Source organism: Equus przewalskii, chromosome 6 (genome assembly GCF_037783145.1).
Source record: "Equus przewalskii isolate Varuska chromosome 6, EquPr2, whole genome shotgun sequence".
Lineage (NCBI taxonomy): Eukaryota > Metazoa > Chordata > Mammalia > Perissodactyla > Equidae > Equus > Equus przewalskii.
The window spans coordinates 22658000-22675499 of NC_091836.1; the positions used below are offsets into that span (position 1 = coordinate 22658000).

At 40.8% G+C, this 17500-nt stretch overlaps 1 protein-coding gene across 12 annotated transcripts in view; it reads right to left on the minus strand.

The window, feature by feature from the left end:
* Positions 1-996: 996 nt before the first annotated feature.
* Positions 997-17500, minus strand: part of USP28 (ubiquitin specific peptidase 28) — a 59260-nt gene continuing 42756 nt past the window's right edge. For 5 of the 12 annotated variants that reach the window (XM_070623151.1, XM_070623150.1, XM_070623156.1 and 2 more), the window contains 13 exons: positions 16208-16428; positions 15110-15180; positions 13268-13496; positions 10862-11056; positions 10130-10269; positions 9776-9955; positions 8143-8238; positions 7266-7444; positions 7070-7148; positions 6181-6260; positions 5515-5638; positions 3343-3538; positions 997-2221 (listed from right to left, as the gene is read on the minus strand). In XM_070623151.1, coding sequence (XP_070479252.1) covers positions 2046-2221; positions 3343-3538; positions 5515-5638; positions 6181-6260; positions 7070-7148; positions 7266-7444; positions 8143-8238; positions 9776-9955; positions 10130-10269; positions 10862-11056; positions 13268-13496; positions 15110-15180; positions 16208-16428 — 1966 coding nt within the window. In that variant the 3' untranslated portion in view covers positions 997-2045. Of the gene's footprint in view, positions 2222-3342; positions 3539-5514; positions 5639-6180; positions 6261-7069; positions 7149-7265; positions 7445-8142; positions 8239-9775; positions 9956-10129; positions 10270-10861; positions 11057-13267; positions 13497-14056; positions 14250-15109; positions 15181-16207; positions 16429-17500 lie in introns of all 12 variants that reach the window. The other 7 variants (XM_070623155.1, XM_070623154.1, XM_070623160.1 and 4 more) reach the window with 3 other exon arrangements.

Sequence of the window (17500 nt, forward strand, 5' to 3'; positions counted from 1 at the left end):
CTGGTGGTTTGAGTGCATCCAAATGATACAAACTTTTCAACACCACACACTATACACTACAGATGTCCATCTGCTCCTTTCGTGGCCAACTGTAAATCCCAATAGCTCATTAGAAAATAACTAATTTGGAAAGATACAAAGCAAAAGATTTTACAAGATTACCAAGGACAGTTGAGCAGTTGTTAAAAGCAAAGGCCATGAAGTGAGACCACCTGGCTGCACTACTTTCTTCTCTGACTTAGGACAAACCATAGGCCCCATCATCATCGCAAGGTTGTTATATTAAGTGAAATAATATAACTGTGCATAGTACTCAATAATGACAGGGATTTAAAAGTGAAAGGTAAATGGTGGTACTTAGAATTTTAAATAGCAAAATGTAATCAATGGCAGGGGGCACAGTGGTTAAGTTTCTGCACTCCACGTCAGTGGCCTGGGGTTCACGGGTTCGGATCCAAGGTGCGGACTTACACAGCGCTCATCAAGCCATGCTGTGGTGGCATCCCACATACAAAATAGAGGAAGATTGGCACAGATGTTAGCTCAGGGCCAATCTTCCTCACCAAAAAGAAAAGGTAACCAACGGGTAAGAAAACTGATCAATTCCCATGAAACAAATGTTTGCAATTAGCTTTAAAACACAAAAGCACCTCTGAGTATCTTTAAAAGATGGCCTAAACATTAATTTAATCACAATATAAGAAATTCAGCTTTAAGAAAATAATTTTTTTTGCTTTCTAAATTTGACAAATTACAAAGTGGATACCCGTACATGCAATACGACTGGCGCATGAGACGAAAAGGTATCAGTCACCACTAGGTGCTGCTCAAGAACTGTTGCCTGCTCTCATTTCATCCCATTAAGTTTCTCAACCCTTTAATCTGCTTTTTTCTTTTAAAGAAGAAAAACCAAAACATGACAAATGCTTACTGAGTTCATCCATTTCCAAAGTATAAAATTAATATTTAAATAAAGGCCATACTGCACACCAGAGGTAAAACAAATACTTTTATTGCACATTTATAAAATCTGCATAGTTGTATTAAGTGTTCTTCCCTCCCATGATTCCCTCATTAATCTTAAAATTTGCTTGAAACCCAGTATCCAATCTGGAGCCTTTTAAAAATGGTCAACAGGGGATAGTTCTCTCTCTACATATACATATATATAAGTTTTGTTTTCTTTTTACAAACCCACATCCTTTACTTTTCCAAAGCAAAAAAGGGTAAGGGCATCAAAATGTTCTTTTGGGCCAGAAGCAGCCTTAGACATCTGTTTTTGACAATTTTCAGATGCTAGAAAATTTTACCTAAATGGTTAACAACTATCAAAATGCTATCTCTAGTCAAGTTTCACAATTCTATTCCACCTAAAGTCCCTAATGCCTTCCTTTCTTTCACTCAGGACTGAGTATGAGGTTTTCTGGTTTAATTAAAAATATAAAATAAAAGAGACAGAAGAAAGGAGAGGCAGCTTTGACTTTTCGGCATCTTACTGCCACATGACCTTATATTCAACCCACATGTAAAAGGGCAGTGGTTCATCACTAATCCATTTTGTCATCTCTTGTCAAAACCCAGGCAAGGTCTGTATTTCTCAACCCTTACAGTGAAGAATTCTTAAATGTCATCCATATTTGATAAAATAACTAGTAGCTTTTCTTCTGGTTCAGGTTCTGATGAATCACCCTTCTATTCTGCTGTCAAAAATATTTAAGCCTGAAAGATAATTTAAAAATTGGCAAGAGGCTTAGAAAAGCCCAAGCACTCTCGTAGGTACCAGAGGCATTTCAGGTCTTCTGGCATAATTCAATACTTTAATACACTGGTGCCTGCCTTTTTAAGTGAAATTGCTTTTATGATTCTGTACCTAAAAAGTGCAATTTTATTTTCAATCCTTCTTTACACACACAGCACAGTTGGGGTCTGGATCTGAATCTGACTTTCCCACCCAGTCCTTTTCCCAAGGTAAGCACTGTGATGACAGACTTTTGGACAACAGGCAAGCAACCAAAGACCAGGATAGGCCTTGAGTATGTGGGGGCTTAGTTCACTGTCACAGCTGAAACCCCCTGAATTGACTCCATGACAGCTGCAAATCGGCTACAAAGGTCATAGGGAGAATTAGGTCGAATAGTCGGAGGCTCCTTCAAGACAATGATTTCTGTAGAAGGATCTAGAAGCCTGGGTAGAAACTCCCCTAAGCACAGCTGCAGATTCTCTGTGGAGGGAAAACGGACAGTTACATACACAGCTAAACAGAACTCTAAATAAAAACTACTAAGTCTGCAACTATACGAGAAGGTCAGTACCCGACCTCACAGGTCAAAGCATTATGCCGGCCAGCTAACAACAAATGAGGATTCTTTCAGGCCAAACCAGGAACAAAGACCTACTTGCCAAATATACCAAAGCTTTAAGTCACAGCTTTAAGCCATTTGACATTTGGCAAAATAACACTGTATATTCACTTCATTATGGACCGATCTTCTAAACAATCATCCTCTAAAAATTTGAGAGAGTGGGTGGATATAATACTCTGTACCATAAATATAATGATGCTGTCTTCTTTCAAATGATTAAAATATACAAGCATGTATACATGGCATAAAGTAAAGCTATGTATCTACCACACATGGTCCAAACAAAAATTGAAGACACTGAAAGGAAATTCACAGCTACTAATTATTATAGAATTTTTCAATAAATATTATAAACAAACACTTTAACAAGCCAGGAGAATATCTTTACATCAGTGAAAAACTAACAAAGAGAATTCATTCTAGAATATACACCATCTTTCTAAGTCTACCAAACTCACCTAAAAATAACTAGTTTTAGGCTCCCTCTCGAAAATGCTTTGGACAAGCAAGGATATTTCATTCACTAATTTATTAATGTTGAAGGCATTATTATTAATAACATGTTTATGTCTTGCAACTTCAAGTCACAGGGAAATTTAGTTATGGTACCCCTCAGGTAATCAAGTTGTACATATAGATTTTGATTTTTAAACTATAAAATTAGAATTCAGATTTTGGCAGATGAAAAAGTAATAGAAGTCTGATATTCCTGGAGAGCAGTGATTTTTGCAAACAGAGCTTGCTGGCTGTCTGTGGAACTGCTTCAGTAGCCAGAGGAGGTAACAGAGGCTAAAAGGGGCAGAGGCCCAGGCTCCCATTGCTCGTTTTGATAGCACAGAACACTTTTAACTCACTTATATGCTAGGGGGTTCCAATAATCTCTTAATAAGGTCTGTCAACCACTGCTATACAGTGAGACCAGCGTAATTTCTAGAATTCTCAAGAGCCTTAGAAATTATTGGAAGTGCTAACAACATACCTGCAATATCTTGCCCAAGGTAAGAGCACCAATGGTTTCTCATGATCTCAATGGCATCTAGGTCATCCTTGGAGATATCATTATTAATGATAAGGTGAATGCAGGGAATGATCAACTCATTCATCACATTAATGCCCTCTGTTACCGAGTTGTCATCATTTGTTTCAAAGAGAGAAGCTGCTTTGGCATTCAGCTCCTAAAGATAAAAGGCAGAGTGAAAAAAGTCTGAAAAAGATAAGTATCTATTTTAGAAGAACCTAAATAAGTGGTTCCCAAACTTTACTGCACATTAAAATTGCCTGGGAATCTTTAAAAACTACTGATGCCCCACCTCAGACATGCTAATTTAATTGGTATGCTGGTGACCTGGGCACTGGCATTTTCCAAAAGCTCCCTAGGTGCTTCTAATGCAGCAAAGTCTCTGACCCACCAGCCTATGCTTCCAAGTCAAGGTCATGCTTAACCCCTGCTTCTACCAAAAGGCCTATTCAACGCTTCTCAACCTCCAGGGAGCATCAGAATCACCTGCAGAGGACATGCTGATGCTCAGGCCCCTCCCCAGAGAGCCTGGTTTAAGTGTCTGGGGAGGGGCCTGAGCGTCACCACTGTGTGAAAGCTCCCTAGGTGACTCTGAGGCACACTGAGGGTTGAGAGCCAGTGACGGAAAGAACCTGAATCACTGTTGCCGTCTACGAGTGGAAGCTGAGCAAGATATTCAAAATGTAACCTGTATTTGGGGATTTACAAAATAGAAGCATGGCTCTAGGGGGCCGGCCCTGTGGCCGAGTGTTTAAAGTTCCGCATGCTCCACTTCAGTGGCCCAGGTTCACAGGTTCGGATCCCAGGTGTGGACCGACTCCACTCATCAGCCATGCTGTGGAGATGTCCCACATATAAAGTAGAGGAAGACTGGCACAGATATTAGCTCAAGGCTAATGTTCCTCAAGAAAGAAACAAAAAAGAGAAGGACTGGCAACGGATGTTAGCTCAGGGTGAATCTTCCTCACAAAATAAATAAATAATGGCTCTAAAAAAATTCAGATGATGGGGCTGGCCCCGTGGCCGAGTGGTTAAGTTCGCGCGCTCTGCTGCAGGCGGCCCAGTGTTTCGTTAGTTCGAATCCTGGGCGCGGACATGGCACTGCTCATCAGACCACGCTGAGGCAGCGTCCCACATGCCACAACTAGAAGAACCCACAACGAAGAATACACAACCATGTACCGGGGGGCTTTGGGGAGAAAAAGGAAAAAATAAAATCTTTAAAAAAAAAAAAAAAAAAAAATTCAGATGCATCAAATCTACAAGGCCCCTTTTTCAGCTTCAAAATGTCCTGCCATACTTATAACTGATACAGAAATCAAAGTATAAATCAGAAAATGAACCTCTTGAGGTGAACATATGTCATGACTTAATCCCCTCCATTTGGTGTTAACAAGGCAGTGGTAGAAACGCTGGCCTGACTCTTCTCATGAAGGGCAATTCCGCTGGGTGTCAGGGAAGACAAACACAAACACACAATCTGAGGGCAAGCCACCTCTTTGTAGTTCTCTGAAGGACAAGCACCTGTATAAACCCCTGGGCAGGCAGAGGCCATACGGGTCTGCCTTTCCATGTGGCTGCCAAATGCAAAGTAGGGCAGGAGGGATCTTCAGTGGTGCATGCCAATGAAGTTAACAGAACAGCAGAACCAATGCTTATGGTTCATACTTTTTTTTAAAAACTGGAGTCTCTTTAGAAGTCATGAAAACTCTCACCTACCAGCTTAGCATGGAACACAGAAAAACACTGCATGCCTTCAACATACATTTATTAGATGCCTCCTATGTGCCAGGCACAGAGGAAACAGCTGAATAAGAAAAGGATCTGTGCTCAAGGAACTCACAATCTAGTAGGAAAGCAATGACATAAAAGCTATAATGCAGGAACACATCAAGGGCCCAGAAAAAGGGACAATTGATTCTCACCCTAACTTCTATCAGGGGTTGAAGAAGAATGATACTTAAGTAACTTAAAATAATCTATTTCAATGTAAAACTATTCTTGAGAGTTTGGAAAAATCTAAAACCTACTAGAGATTATTTGTTTTTTAAGTTATATTTCTTCATGGCTTCAAGGAGCAGAGGTTACAATACGATAAAATAAAAACTGTAAGGCTTTACAAACAGTACACACCAGAAGGCATTTTCTCCGGTACAAAGCGATCACGGACTCCTTCACCCCGCGGCGGGGCCCCTTCATCAGCAGCGCGGCATTGCTCTGATATGCATACACTAGGTAGGAAAGCGCCTCTTGGTACCTTAGAAAACGGCAGATAAACAACGGCTCAGTGCTCCTTCTCCAAAATCCAGGCCTTAGACCTCACTGTTCTCTAATACAAAAATTTACTGGGGTGCAATTACAGAAAAGTCTTAAAGATAGACAAGCCTGAGGGCCAAAGACTGCAGCCAGTTTCAGCTCTTCTACAAACCGGCCAAGAAACCCAAGGCAAATCAAGAAACTTCCCTAGGCTCCAGTTTTTCCCAACTCTAAAACAAAGACTGGACTTGATGCTCACTAAGGCCCATGCCAACTCTAAAATTCATTCTCTGAGTTCATTTGTCACAAAGCAAGTGTAGCTGTTATATCTCTTTACTAATAAACCTATTATTACAGGAAGGATGAAGAACAATGTATGATGTTCACCGCAAAACTGAAGTGAAACACTGGAACAAATAGAGGCACACGGGCGCAGGTGACAAGGGGGGTGATGCGGGCTGTGACTCTCTGTATTCCTCGGTGGGCATAAATAAATAACAGCGTCCTGACCAATAATCTGAGTGACAAAAAAAGCCAACATACTTTCCTTTTTGATACAGTTCCAGGCCTGTTAGGAGATACACAGACACCTTTCGAAACAAACTATAATCTTCATGCCACTTCTGAAAAGGAATGACTGCCATTAACAATTATGACCAAAACAAACGATTTCTACGCTCTCTACCACAGTAAGTTTTAAACTCAATACAAATATTTATTGAGCACATGTGACCAAGCACAAAAACAACAAACACAAAAGCTTTCAGAGAACAACATATTCAACATTTAGAATAAAAATCTACTGCAGACCTTAATTTTCAATGTTCTGTTCCTTCCACTGAGGAACAGAAATATTTATTTCATATGAGCTTTAGAATTTATCTTACTGCCCAACACCCATGTCAAAGTCATTCAGCTCTGGTTTAAATGAGTGAGCTCTCAAGTTCTGATGACACCTCAAGAGGTAGGGAAGATAGAAGGATAAGACCACTCCAGTCACAAAGAGCAACATGCAAGCTCAGTAGGGTGTGGGGGACATACCTTCGGTGGTACATAACATTGTTTTATGCAGAACCCAATGCTTGCTTAAAAAATTGTAATTATATATGCATTTTAATGCAAGAAATTGAATTTCTAATATAGAAACATTAGAAAACTATATTATTTAAAACCAAAACCATGAATTCAAAAATTTTATTGCCTAGGACAAGCCTAAAGTACTTATTTAAGGAAAATGAAGTGTTGATTCATTCTAACAGAAGAATGGAACAAAGAAATCTGCTATTCTGAAGCAAGAAAAGATCACTTATCCATTCTTAGCCAGTTTTTTGGGGGCCAGGGGGGACAAGTCAGTCTGTGACAACCTAAAATTGTTAGTTTTGCCTCAGGAAATAATGTTTTTTGTCTTGTAGATTTATAGGAAAGACTTCACCTTGTACTCTTCCATATTCATGTCATCTGGACCAATCTCCTTCAGTTTAGCTTGAGCCACTTTCATAATACTGATTGACCTGTGTGGGACAAAGTTCAGAGAGCAATCACAGGGTCGGTGCACAGCTCCCGCCTCGGAGGAGTTAGTCAAGCCAGCAGCAGAAGGAGGGTGATTCACCTGCATCTTCCCTTCTTACCTTTCATCATAGCTGAGATTTTTATCTGCAAACTGTTCCAAAAGGGTCCGTTCTACCACCCTCTTGGGTGCTTCATTTTGGAAAAAGTAGATAAGCACGTGTTGAAGTCGAGGATCACTGTGGGAGGTGGGGGTCTCCTTGGCAAGCTGATAGAGTCTGGAGTATTCTTCATGGAATGCCTATTAACGACGGAACTGAGAGTTAGAAAAGGGGGCACTGTGGGCTTTTGCACACAGAAACTGAGGGCTATGGAGGCTTCCCTAACTCTAACAAGACTTCTAAGAAATTCTTATTGAGGAATGACAGAGGCAACCAGGAATTCTCTAAGTTGTTTGCATTTCCCAAGGGATGAAACTCCTCTGGCATTCTGGGACCAAAGACAGACTGTACTCATAAGAAACTCATTTTTCTCATGAAGTTCTCAGAAAAACAAATATTTAGCTTTACTTCTTTCAGGCATAACCTTGAGTACCAAGGACCTCAACTTTAAAAATCCACATAAATGCAATTTATTCAAGTACCTTAAATTTTATTCAAGTACTTTAAAAAGTATGGCCCACTTTCTTATATTAATGCCCCCAAATTACAAAGGCAATGTCTCACTCACAGCTTTATTAATAGACATTTCCTAAGAACAACAAGCCCTCAGGCCAGGTGTGACACGGAACGGCAGGGCCCCCCCAAGGCTGCCAGAGCACCAAGAGCAGAGGAGAGCCCCGCGTTGTGGGGTACCTTGTTCATCAGTAAGACAGGACAGGGAGTTTTACATCTTACTTCAATGAAAGACACTTTTAATCTCATTTTTACCATAATAGCATTACTGCCCATTATTATGATACCTACGGTACAAGGATTAGAATTTAAAAAACAGAGATACCTTAATAAGCCCTGCTTCAGACCCGTCTCGGTCAAAGGTCTGACGGGCTTTAGCTATGGCCAGGATGACCCCTTGCATGGCAGGGCTCAGCATCACCTACCACAAGAGGGCACAAACACAGAGAGAAAAAGGAGAGAAGAAAGGTTCAAAAGAAGACTGCACGAGAGAAAGGCGCACAGGCTGCTGAAGGGCAGCGGGGCAGCGTGCTCCTGGGCAGCCTCTACTGCAAGTCAGGGCGCACGCACCTATTCACGCTCTCACAGCCCGCCCCGCCACACATGGTCAAGACCTAGCCCAAGACAAGTGACCCCTATCTATCCTCTCTAATTGAGCAGATGTATAAAGACCTATGTCTAAAAATACCTACAAAATGGCGCTGCTGAAAAACCAAGTCAAATTATAGCTCTCAGAAGGGAAGTGTCTGAATGAGAATTCCAATTTAGTTCTGTAGTTTGAACATACATCCTAAATACACAAACATTTTAGAGTTTTACTAGAAAGAACAGTACATTTAAAACAGTCTGGAAATAGGGAATACACAAATATAACTATAAAATGAAAACCTTTCCATGATTTAAAAAGAACATCCCACAAGAAACACTAGAAATCTGAGGGACAGGATTCATGATTATTTATGCGCAGTGACAAGTGAAAAGGAGACAGGCAGTGAATAACTTGGGATTCTCCAGCTTCTTTCTCAAGCTTTACAATTAAAAACAACTCCAGGGGCTGGAGCGGTGGTGTAGCGGTTAAGTTCGCATGCTCCACTTTGATGGCCCAGTGTTCGCCGGTTCAGATCCCGGGCATGGACGCACACATCACTTATCAAGCCGTGCTGTGGCAGGCATCCCACATATAAAGTAGAGGAAGATGGGCATGGACGTTAGCTCAGGGCCAGTCTTCCTCAGCAAAAAGAGGACTTGTGGTGGATGTTAGCGCAGGGCTAATCTTTCTCAAAAAAAAAAAAAAGCTTCAATTCATATGGGTTCTGCTTGCTAGATTAACTAAAAATTTCATATTTAGAGGGAAAACAGTGGACTAATATTAACAAAGATTCCTAACTTAAAATTAAAAGGCAATTTTTTTGTTCATTACCAAAAAAGGAACTAATTTCTACCTTTCTGAGTGATCCAGACTCTGCGGCGACCCCCATAAGTGTATGCCTGGGTAGACCTATACTGGGAACAAGCTATCTTTTTAAAAATGGTAACTAGGGTCAAAACCAGATAGGCCTTCTTATTTATTATTTGTTTCAAAGAGAAAATATTTACTATTTATATTTAATATATAAATATTTATATTTACTAAAATATAACTATTGCCAAACCCCTTTAAAAAGCATATTCAGGGGCCAGCCCAGTGGCATAGTGGTTAAGTACGTGCACTCTGCTTCAGCGGCCCAGGGTTTGCAGGTTTGGATCCTGGGTGCGGACTTATACACTACTCATCAAGCCATGCTGTGGTGGTGTCCCACATACAAAATAGAGGAAGACTGGCACAGATGTTAGCTCAGGGCCAATCTTCCTCACCAAAAAAAAAAAAAATATATATATATATATATATATATACAGTCACATGAGAAGGGAATGTAAGACTGACAACAAGCAGCTAAATCCTGCACTCATCTTTGTACCTCCTCATCATATCCATCTGCATCAGATCTAACCAGAATCCTTCCCACACTGGGAATCTCGACTTCAGAGACCTCAGAATTAGGCTGGGCAGCAGATTCTGCATCATTAGCCTTTTGGGGCTGTTCTGACTGCTCTGCAAGGTTTGTTTCCGGGGGCATGGGCTTCTTGGGTTCAGTTTCCTTAAGCCGTGGCAGAAGAATGAAGAGAAAGAGGAGGAAAAAACAGGAGAAATAAAGAGGGATTGGTTAAACGCAGCAGAAACACAGAAAAACAGAAATGTGAGAAAACTGCAGCAATTATCGCTGAAAGCCTGCCCCTTTGAAGGGGAATTTGGGCTTCTGAGTCACGCTCACCTCACTCAGGGCTGCTTCTACACCACTCTTCTCATAGGCACGTGCCGTGTTTGCAATAGCCTGGGCAGTCTGCTCCTTTACAATCACAGCGTGCTCAGACGACAGGCAGCGAGCCCCATGAGAAGAGGCTACTGGAGGCTCTGATAAACAATTACACAGAAGAATTAGCACGTGATGGGAAGTAACGTCTAGAACACTCTGTAAAAGGTAAGCAGGATGGATACAAAGTTTAACATACAACCCTTCTAACAAACCTTGTAAAAGAAAAATCTATACAAATTTTCCCTAGAAACCAGTGACTAGAAGAAATGGCTACTTCAGCACGAACCCACTGATGATTCTGTAAAATGTAATGTGCTCCCATATTTGTCATATTTCTTTATGCCAAGAAGCTTTCCTACAACCAACCGTCTGTTAGGAAGATTATCTTTGGAGAACAGTTTTCATAAAGTCTACCTAGTATTCTATCACAGTTTCACCTATAACCTGGGAAATAGGCCAAAACTAAACAGTGTGAAAGTACAGGTGGCTAGGCTTTCTGACATTACTTCTGCTCACGAGAAACCACATTCTAAAGCCACAAGTTATTCCAGCAGGTTGTGCAATGTCACCTAGATCGGAACGACACTGCGCGGACTGTGCATCACTTCAGCAGCTGAGGCGCACGGGCTGCCTGAGGGGGCGCGGCACGAGCGCCGCTAGCTCACTGGCGTGAGCGGCCTTCTTAGCTACCTTGTGACGTGGAGAAGTCCTGTGATGCGGAGCTGGTGGAGGACTCCATCTGAGGGATTTTGCAAGACTGCTCTTCTTCCCACTCCTCCACCTCCTGCTCGAACCTCCAGTTGTCTTCCTGAATGTAATGCTTCAGTTCAACAGACAGGGCTTCCACTTCTCCTAACATCTGATCGGATTCATCAGGGGCTGCCTCTGAGGAAGAACACAGACAGTGACAATGGAGTACCATCCAGTGACAGGTCACGAGGAATCAAAAGGTTCTTTCTGGAAAGAAAAAGAATATGACAGTTTGTCCCTTTTTTCCTAATAAAAAATACATACAAAACCCATTAGTAGTACTGACAGTACAAGGCCAACAGTCACAGCACACCAATAGCAGCGCCTGGCATAGTAGTAGGCGGACATGCATTGAATATCTATTGAATGACTGACTGACTGAATGAATGAATGAATGAATGACAGAGAGTAAGGATTTGGAATAGAGGTCAGTCACTGCCAAAGCAGCAAGAACGGACCAAATATTTCTTGGAAATTCAGAAAATCATTAGATCCAATGGAAATTTCAAGCTAAATGGTTTTATCAATGTAACCATTGCACCTATTTTTTTTTTTAATAGATTGGCCCTGAGCTAACATCTGGTGTCAATCATTTTTTTTCTTCTTCTCTCCAAAGGCCCCCAGTACATAACTGTATATTTTAGTTATAGGTCCTTCTATTTGTGCTATATGGAATGCCACCTCAACACAGCCTGACAAGTGGGGCCACGTCTGTGCCCAGGATCCAAACTGGTAAAACCCCGGGCCACTGAACTAGAGCGTGTGAACTTAACCACTCTGCCACGGGGCCGGCCCCAGCACCTATTATTGATTGTAGATAACTTATGGCTACAGTAGATACTGATATTGATGGTTATAGACAGTATATAGTAGATGTCGATGGTTAGAGATGAATTCCAAGACATTTATACTGCCCAAGTTTCACACAATTAAGTGCTATCAGAAAGCAGTTTGATACAATGGTTAGACGGTCAATAACAGATGGTCATTAAAAGTTATGAAGAAAAATGGCAAGAACATATTAAATTTCACTTCTAACCCTGTGACCAAAACAAAACAAAAAAACCTACAGTAGAACGTTATCTACTTACTGGTTGCCACTAACTAGTCTTTTCACTAAGCAAATGACAGTTTCCACTTGCTTAGCTCCATAATACAAAAATGAGCCACACATGTGATAACAAGGCTCCCATATACCACCAATAGCCAGAACAGTCATTTGTACAGTAACTCCCACAAACAGCTGTTCCTGCTTTCACACTGCAAATATGCAATCACAAAGATCAGTTCCTGTTCAGTGATTGTTCTCCCATCCCCATCCCCCAAACACACTAGCAAATCAGACAACGTGCTGCCTGGACAAAATGCCTCACATGTTTTCTTACTTACACAAAAAGTTTGAATACTAAAAGAAAAAGCCTTCTATGATCTTTGATATGAAACACTGGTCATAGAACCTCTCACGGAAGATGTAAAAGGAATAAGGAGAAAATAATGCAAATGGAAAACAGCACAGAATTTGAAGTCAGAACTGGATCTGAATCTTGGGCCCACCATTTATTTATTGCCTGTATGACTGGACAACTGGAGCAGCTCAGCTGGAAAATGGGGATAATAAGAATTCCTACCCTGCCTATCTTCCTTTTACAGTTATAAGTTATTAGAGAGAGAAAGTTTGAAAGCAGGTAGTAAGTACCAATATAAATGATAATTACGATTGTTCTTAGCACCAGTGATAGTATTACGAGAAGTATGACACTGTTCAGGCAACTCCACTTGTAAACTTTAGCTCTCCTCCAGAGGGTGCAAAAATATGTGCAGGATAAGGATGTCACTAAAAAAGAAAAAACTAGAGACAACTTAAAAGTCTCTTAATGAGAGGCTGGTTTAATAAATTACATACATATTCCATGCAATGGAATTATTATGCAGTTGTTAAAAAGAATGAGTTGGTTCTATTTATGAAAATATACAGATTTGCTGAGATACATTAATTAATACAAAAGATGCAGAATAGAATGGAAAAATATCCCATTTGGGGAAAAAAATGAGGTGAGGGAGACATATCGATAAACAAAACCCAGCATCTGCAGGGAATATTTCTTGAAGACTACGTAAGAAAGCCTGCAATGGATACTCGGTGGCGGGACCAGGGCTCAAGGATGGAGTAGGAAAGCAAACTTCTTTTTCCTTTTTATTCTCTTTTGTGCTGTTTGTATTTTTTAAATGCATTATTACTTTACAATAAATTCTAGTTTAAATTTTCTAAAGCAATTGTTAGACTGTTTCCTTCCCTGAGCAGCACAGCTGTTCCCCCATCTCTGGCTTCGGCTAAGATATTTTTACCTGCACTGAAGTGGGGTAGCTTGTCGTTAATGTACATCAGACAGTAAGCACTAACATTTCTCAGGCCCCCATAGGAATCTCTTTCAAGTTCTTCCCAGGAAGATTCGGTAACAGAGATGTCATTGTACTTGAGCCAGACTTGTCGGGGTTGATTGTAGATATAGGCCCAGTAGTGTCCGGCATTTGCTTGTCCTTCATGAACAAGAACCGCATGCAAGCGATAAGGCACCTGCAAATCAGAAGGCACGTTCCTGAGTGAGATTAAGCAAAGTATTCTGACAAAGTTTAGGTTATTAAAATTCAAAATTACTCCCAACTCTCAGACAGGAAAACTACTTATATATACACGTCTGATACGGGGTTCCCAGCATAACGTCTTGTTGATTCAAGATGAACCAACAAAACCACAGCCTTGGAATCTACCACGTACGTCTCAGTTCCCGGATCTTTACAAGCAGACTGTTACCTTGATGACCACTCTGCGGACTCCTTCAACTCTAAACTCCTACGATTATAGTTCTGAAACCAAAGATAACCTAGACCTGTTTATCCCCCTAAGTCCAAACTCAGTTTATCTTCAAATAGAACCACCTTGACTACTCATGTAAAGAAAAAGTTTACCATATTTGGGACCTACAAGTTTAGCAGCTATCTTCTTCCATGTTTACTTTACTTAGTACCAAAATTTAAGTTAGCATATTTCATTATGAATCAGTCACATGTTCCCTATGTTTCTTCTTTTTCTTTTTCTGCTTCTTTTCCCCAAATCCCCCCAGTACATAGTCTTACATTTCAGTTGTGGGTCCTTCTAGTTGTGGCACGTGGGACGCCGCCTCAGCGTGGCCTGACGAGCGGTGCCATGTCCGTGTTCAGGATCTGAACTGGCAAAACCCTGGGCCGCCGAAGCGGAGCGCACGAACTTAACCACTTGGCCATGGGGCTGGCCCCCTATGTTGATTCTTGAGAGTGATCATCTACCTATCTGGAGTGAAGACCCTTTTAACCACATACTTGCGTGTTTCAACATTTGAAAAGCATATATTTTTTTCAATATGGAGAAAATACAGCAATGCTTAAGTGTCAAGTAAGTAGTGAAGAAGGAAGGGAAAGTCAGCCACAGAGTCAAATTAAACTTACATTTAGTCAACACCTTGACATGTTTTTACTAGTGGTGAAATTTCTGAAATAACACTAAAGACAAAATGGGGAAAGTCCAAGATTTACAGGTCGCATTCCTTCTACTCGTGGATAACTGTGCCTCCATGCAACCCTGGAAAGAGAGCTCTCCTCCTGCAGCTGTTCACACAGAACACCCAGAGAGGTCACACCCCTGCCCAGAGCCTCATTTTCCCTCCATGCCAGAATGTTATTCTAAACTAAAATTTATGTGGATAATAAGAATTTCTGCCCATTTCCCTTTTGGGGTTAGAGAAAGTTTGAAAGTGCTGCTAAAGGAAGAATCACAAAGGATCGTGGAACTCTGGAAAGAATGGGTTACTAGTCCCTACGCACACTACTTAATTACCATTGCACTACTTAACTTACCATTTTATGAGAAATTTGTCTTACTAGTCGACAGCAAACCTTTTTATTGTGTGAAAAAATACCATGTGGCAGAATCAAAACAAAAGTTTTAGGTTCTATTGTTAATAAAAGATATATTGCCTTTTTTACCCTAAAATAAAGAAACAGAACAATATCTGCTGCTTTCCTAAGTTTATTCTTATATCTCAGGGAGGTTCCCACTTGGTTTCAAAGAAAACCATCAAATTTTGTTTTTATATCTACCATTGGCACCACTAGAACATGCCTTGACCACTTTCCCATCCATTTTCATCCTACCTGACGAAGGAGAGGATCACAGTACATCTGCTCAATAGTCTGGGTAGTGCTTGCAATGCAATTCTTTAAATCTGTTAAGAAAGAATATTTAGTTAAGACGATTTCATTCCACGTCACACAGGCTGCTTCAACTAAGCAAAGACCCCTGCTTATCTGCACCTGGGACTCTATTTCAGCTTCACTTTATGAACCACAAAGCAGTACACGGTTTTCAAGCACCTGGTGCTTTATTTTATGAAAGCTTTTGGTTCAATATAACAAACTTATGTAATCACACAACATATATAACATATGTGATTACACGACATAATATAACTTATTATATTACATAATATAATTACATTGAGGTTTTAAAAAATTATCTCTTATAATTAGAACCAAAATTTCTTAAAGAGGAAACAATCTCTATCTAGAAAAAGACCTTAATGAGTCACTTGGGTGTAAAATATATGTTCCAGAGACAGGACTGGAAAGGAGAAGGCAGAGCAAAAGGTAGGGCTAAATTTCTGTGAATAAGAACTTGGGAGGAATCCAGACTTTTATTTTTATTTTCTTGCTCTCCAGATAAAAGGAGAAAGGAAGGGGAGGGGGGAAAGTCTGAGCAACATGACAAAGAAGCCAAAGGACTTTTAAGATCAAAATGCTGAATAATTCGATTTTAGTTTGTGTGGATTGCTCAAATATTCTCTACCTGACTAACCTTCAGTAAAGCATGCTTCACATAGAAAAGGCTTCTAAAGGTAGGAATCCAGGAAAGCTAAATTCTAAGTCTGGGTCAAGTGAAGCCAGAGTTCAGACAACTGCAGCAAGAGGAATCAGCAGATGCAGACAAATTCCAGCCAAAGGTGATCATCAGTGTGTAAGCTATTCAGGAATTACCGGAAATTGTCAAGAGGGATCTTTCCAGTTGTATATGGGAGTGTGAACCTACCTTATGGGGAACTAAAAGTGACAACAAAAGATGTCACCGCCACCATGCCGAAATTCAACAGCATATATGGTAACCGCAGGGAGTGTACCCAAGGCGCCTCACTTCCAAACAGTCAACACACAGAAAAGGCACAGAGTAACTGTTCGACAGGTTTTAAAAGAGCCAACCTTGTATATCCTGCTCGATCTCACTCCTCCACCTCTGAAGACAGGTCTTAACAAAGTTTATCTCCTCATCTGTGACCGTTCGAGGAGCTGGCCGTGCGGGCATTTCCATGGAAGACCGGGAAGCCCTCAGCGGATTATTCACTGTCTCAGACTTGTGTAGACAATCTTCACAAGAAGAGAAGGAACTTTCAACATCCTGAGAAGAGCTTTCTTTACTTGTACTGAAAGGAGACAAAAATGATGTTCATGCAATAATTTCCAAAATATGCCTCTGCCTAAATTAATGTCCTTTGTAAAGGAAAGCTGCTATATGGAAAAGGACGACTATAATTTAGTGAGCATTTGTTCTGCGAAGGTACTGAGTCAAACCTTTTCTTTCTGAGCACCATCTCATTTAACACAACTGCTTATGAGGCAGATACTATTACCATCCCTATTTTACCAGTTACAAACCTAAGGTTCAGAGAAATTAAGCAACCTACCCAAGTTCACCCAGCTGGTACATGATGGAGAGGGCTTTAAACCCAGATCTGCCTGAGTCTACAACTCACACTCTCTAACCACTCATCAGAATGCCTTCTCATAAGAAGGGACAAGAAGGAAGATGGAGCAGAGAAGACTGGGACTGGAAGAATCAAGACATCAACTACAGAGTTTCCAAGATGCAACCGACTAAAGTGACACTACCCATCCAGGAATAAAATATGCAGAATCAAGAAAAATGAAGCATCAGCTGAACATCCTGTGTTCTCACTGGAATACAACCAGGTGGCCCCTGGGAGAGCACATGGGGCAGGACTTAAAGGCATTCAATCTCAGCTGCCACCACTCCTTGGCTAAACGCCCAAGGAAAAGTTAGTAATCTAACACCTCAGGTAAGGAATCTAACACCTCGGCTACAAAATGTAAACGTTAACTTCTTTACATCATTGCTGGAAACTAACTGAGAATACAGCATGTAAAGTAAACGTTAATTCATCTACTAATGAACTACTGTCAAACAAACTGCACACAGACAAAGCAGCGGGAATAGAAACTAAGCTTCTAATTGTACTCAGGTTTCTGTTTCACACCAAAGCTGAAGAGCACAAACTTCCCTTAGCTCTGACTTAAAAGAAACGCTCAATTCCCTACTCCTCCCACCCCCGTCTCGCGTGCAGAAAATACTACAGAAAACCTCTTTTCCCTAACCCACACATATCAAAGAATAAGCCCAACACAAGCAAAAGAGCAGATATCCCAAGCTCAGAAGAGATCTCTGTCTCTCTCTCACACACATGCATACTGTAATTT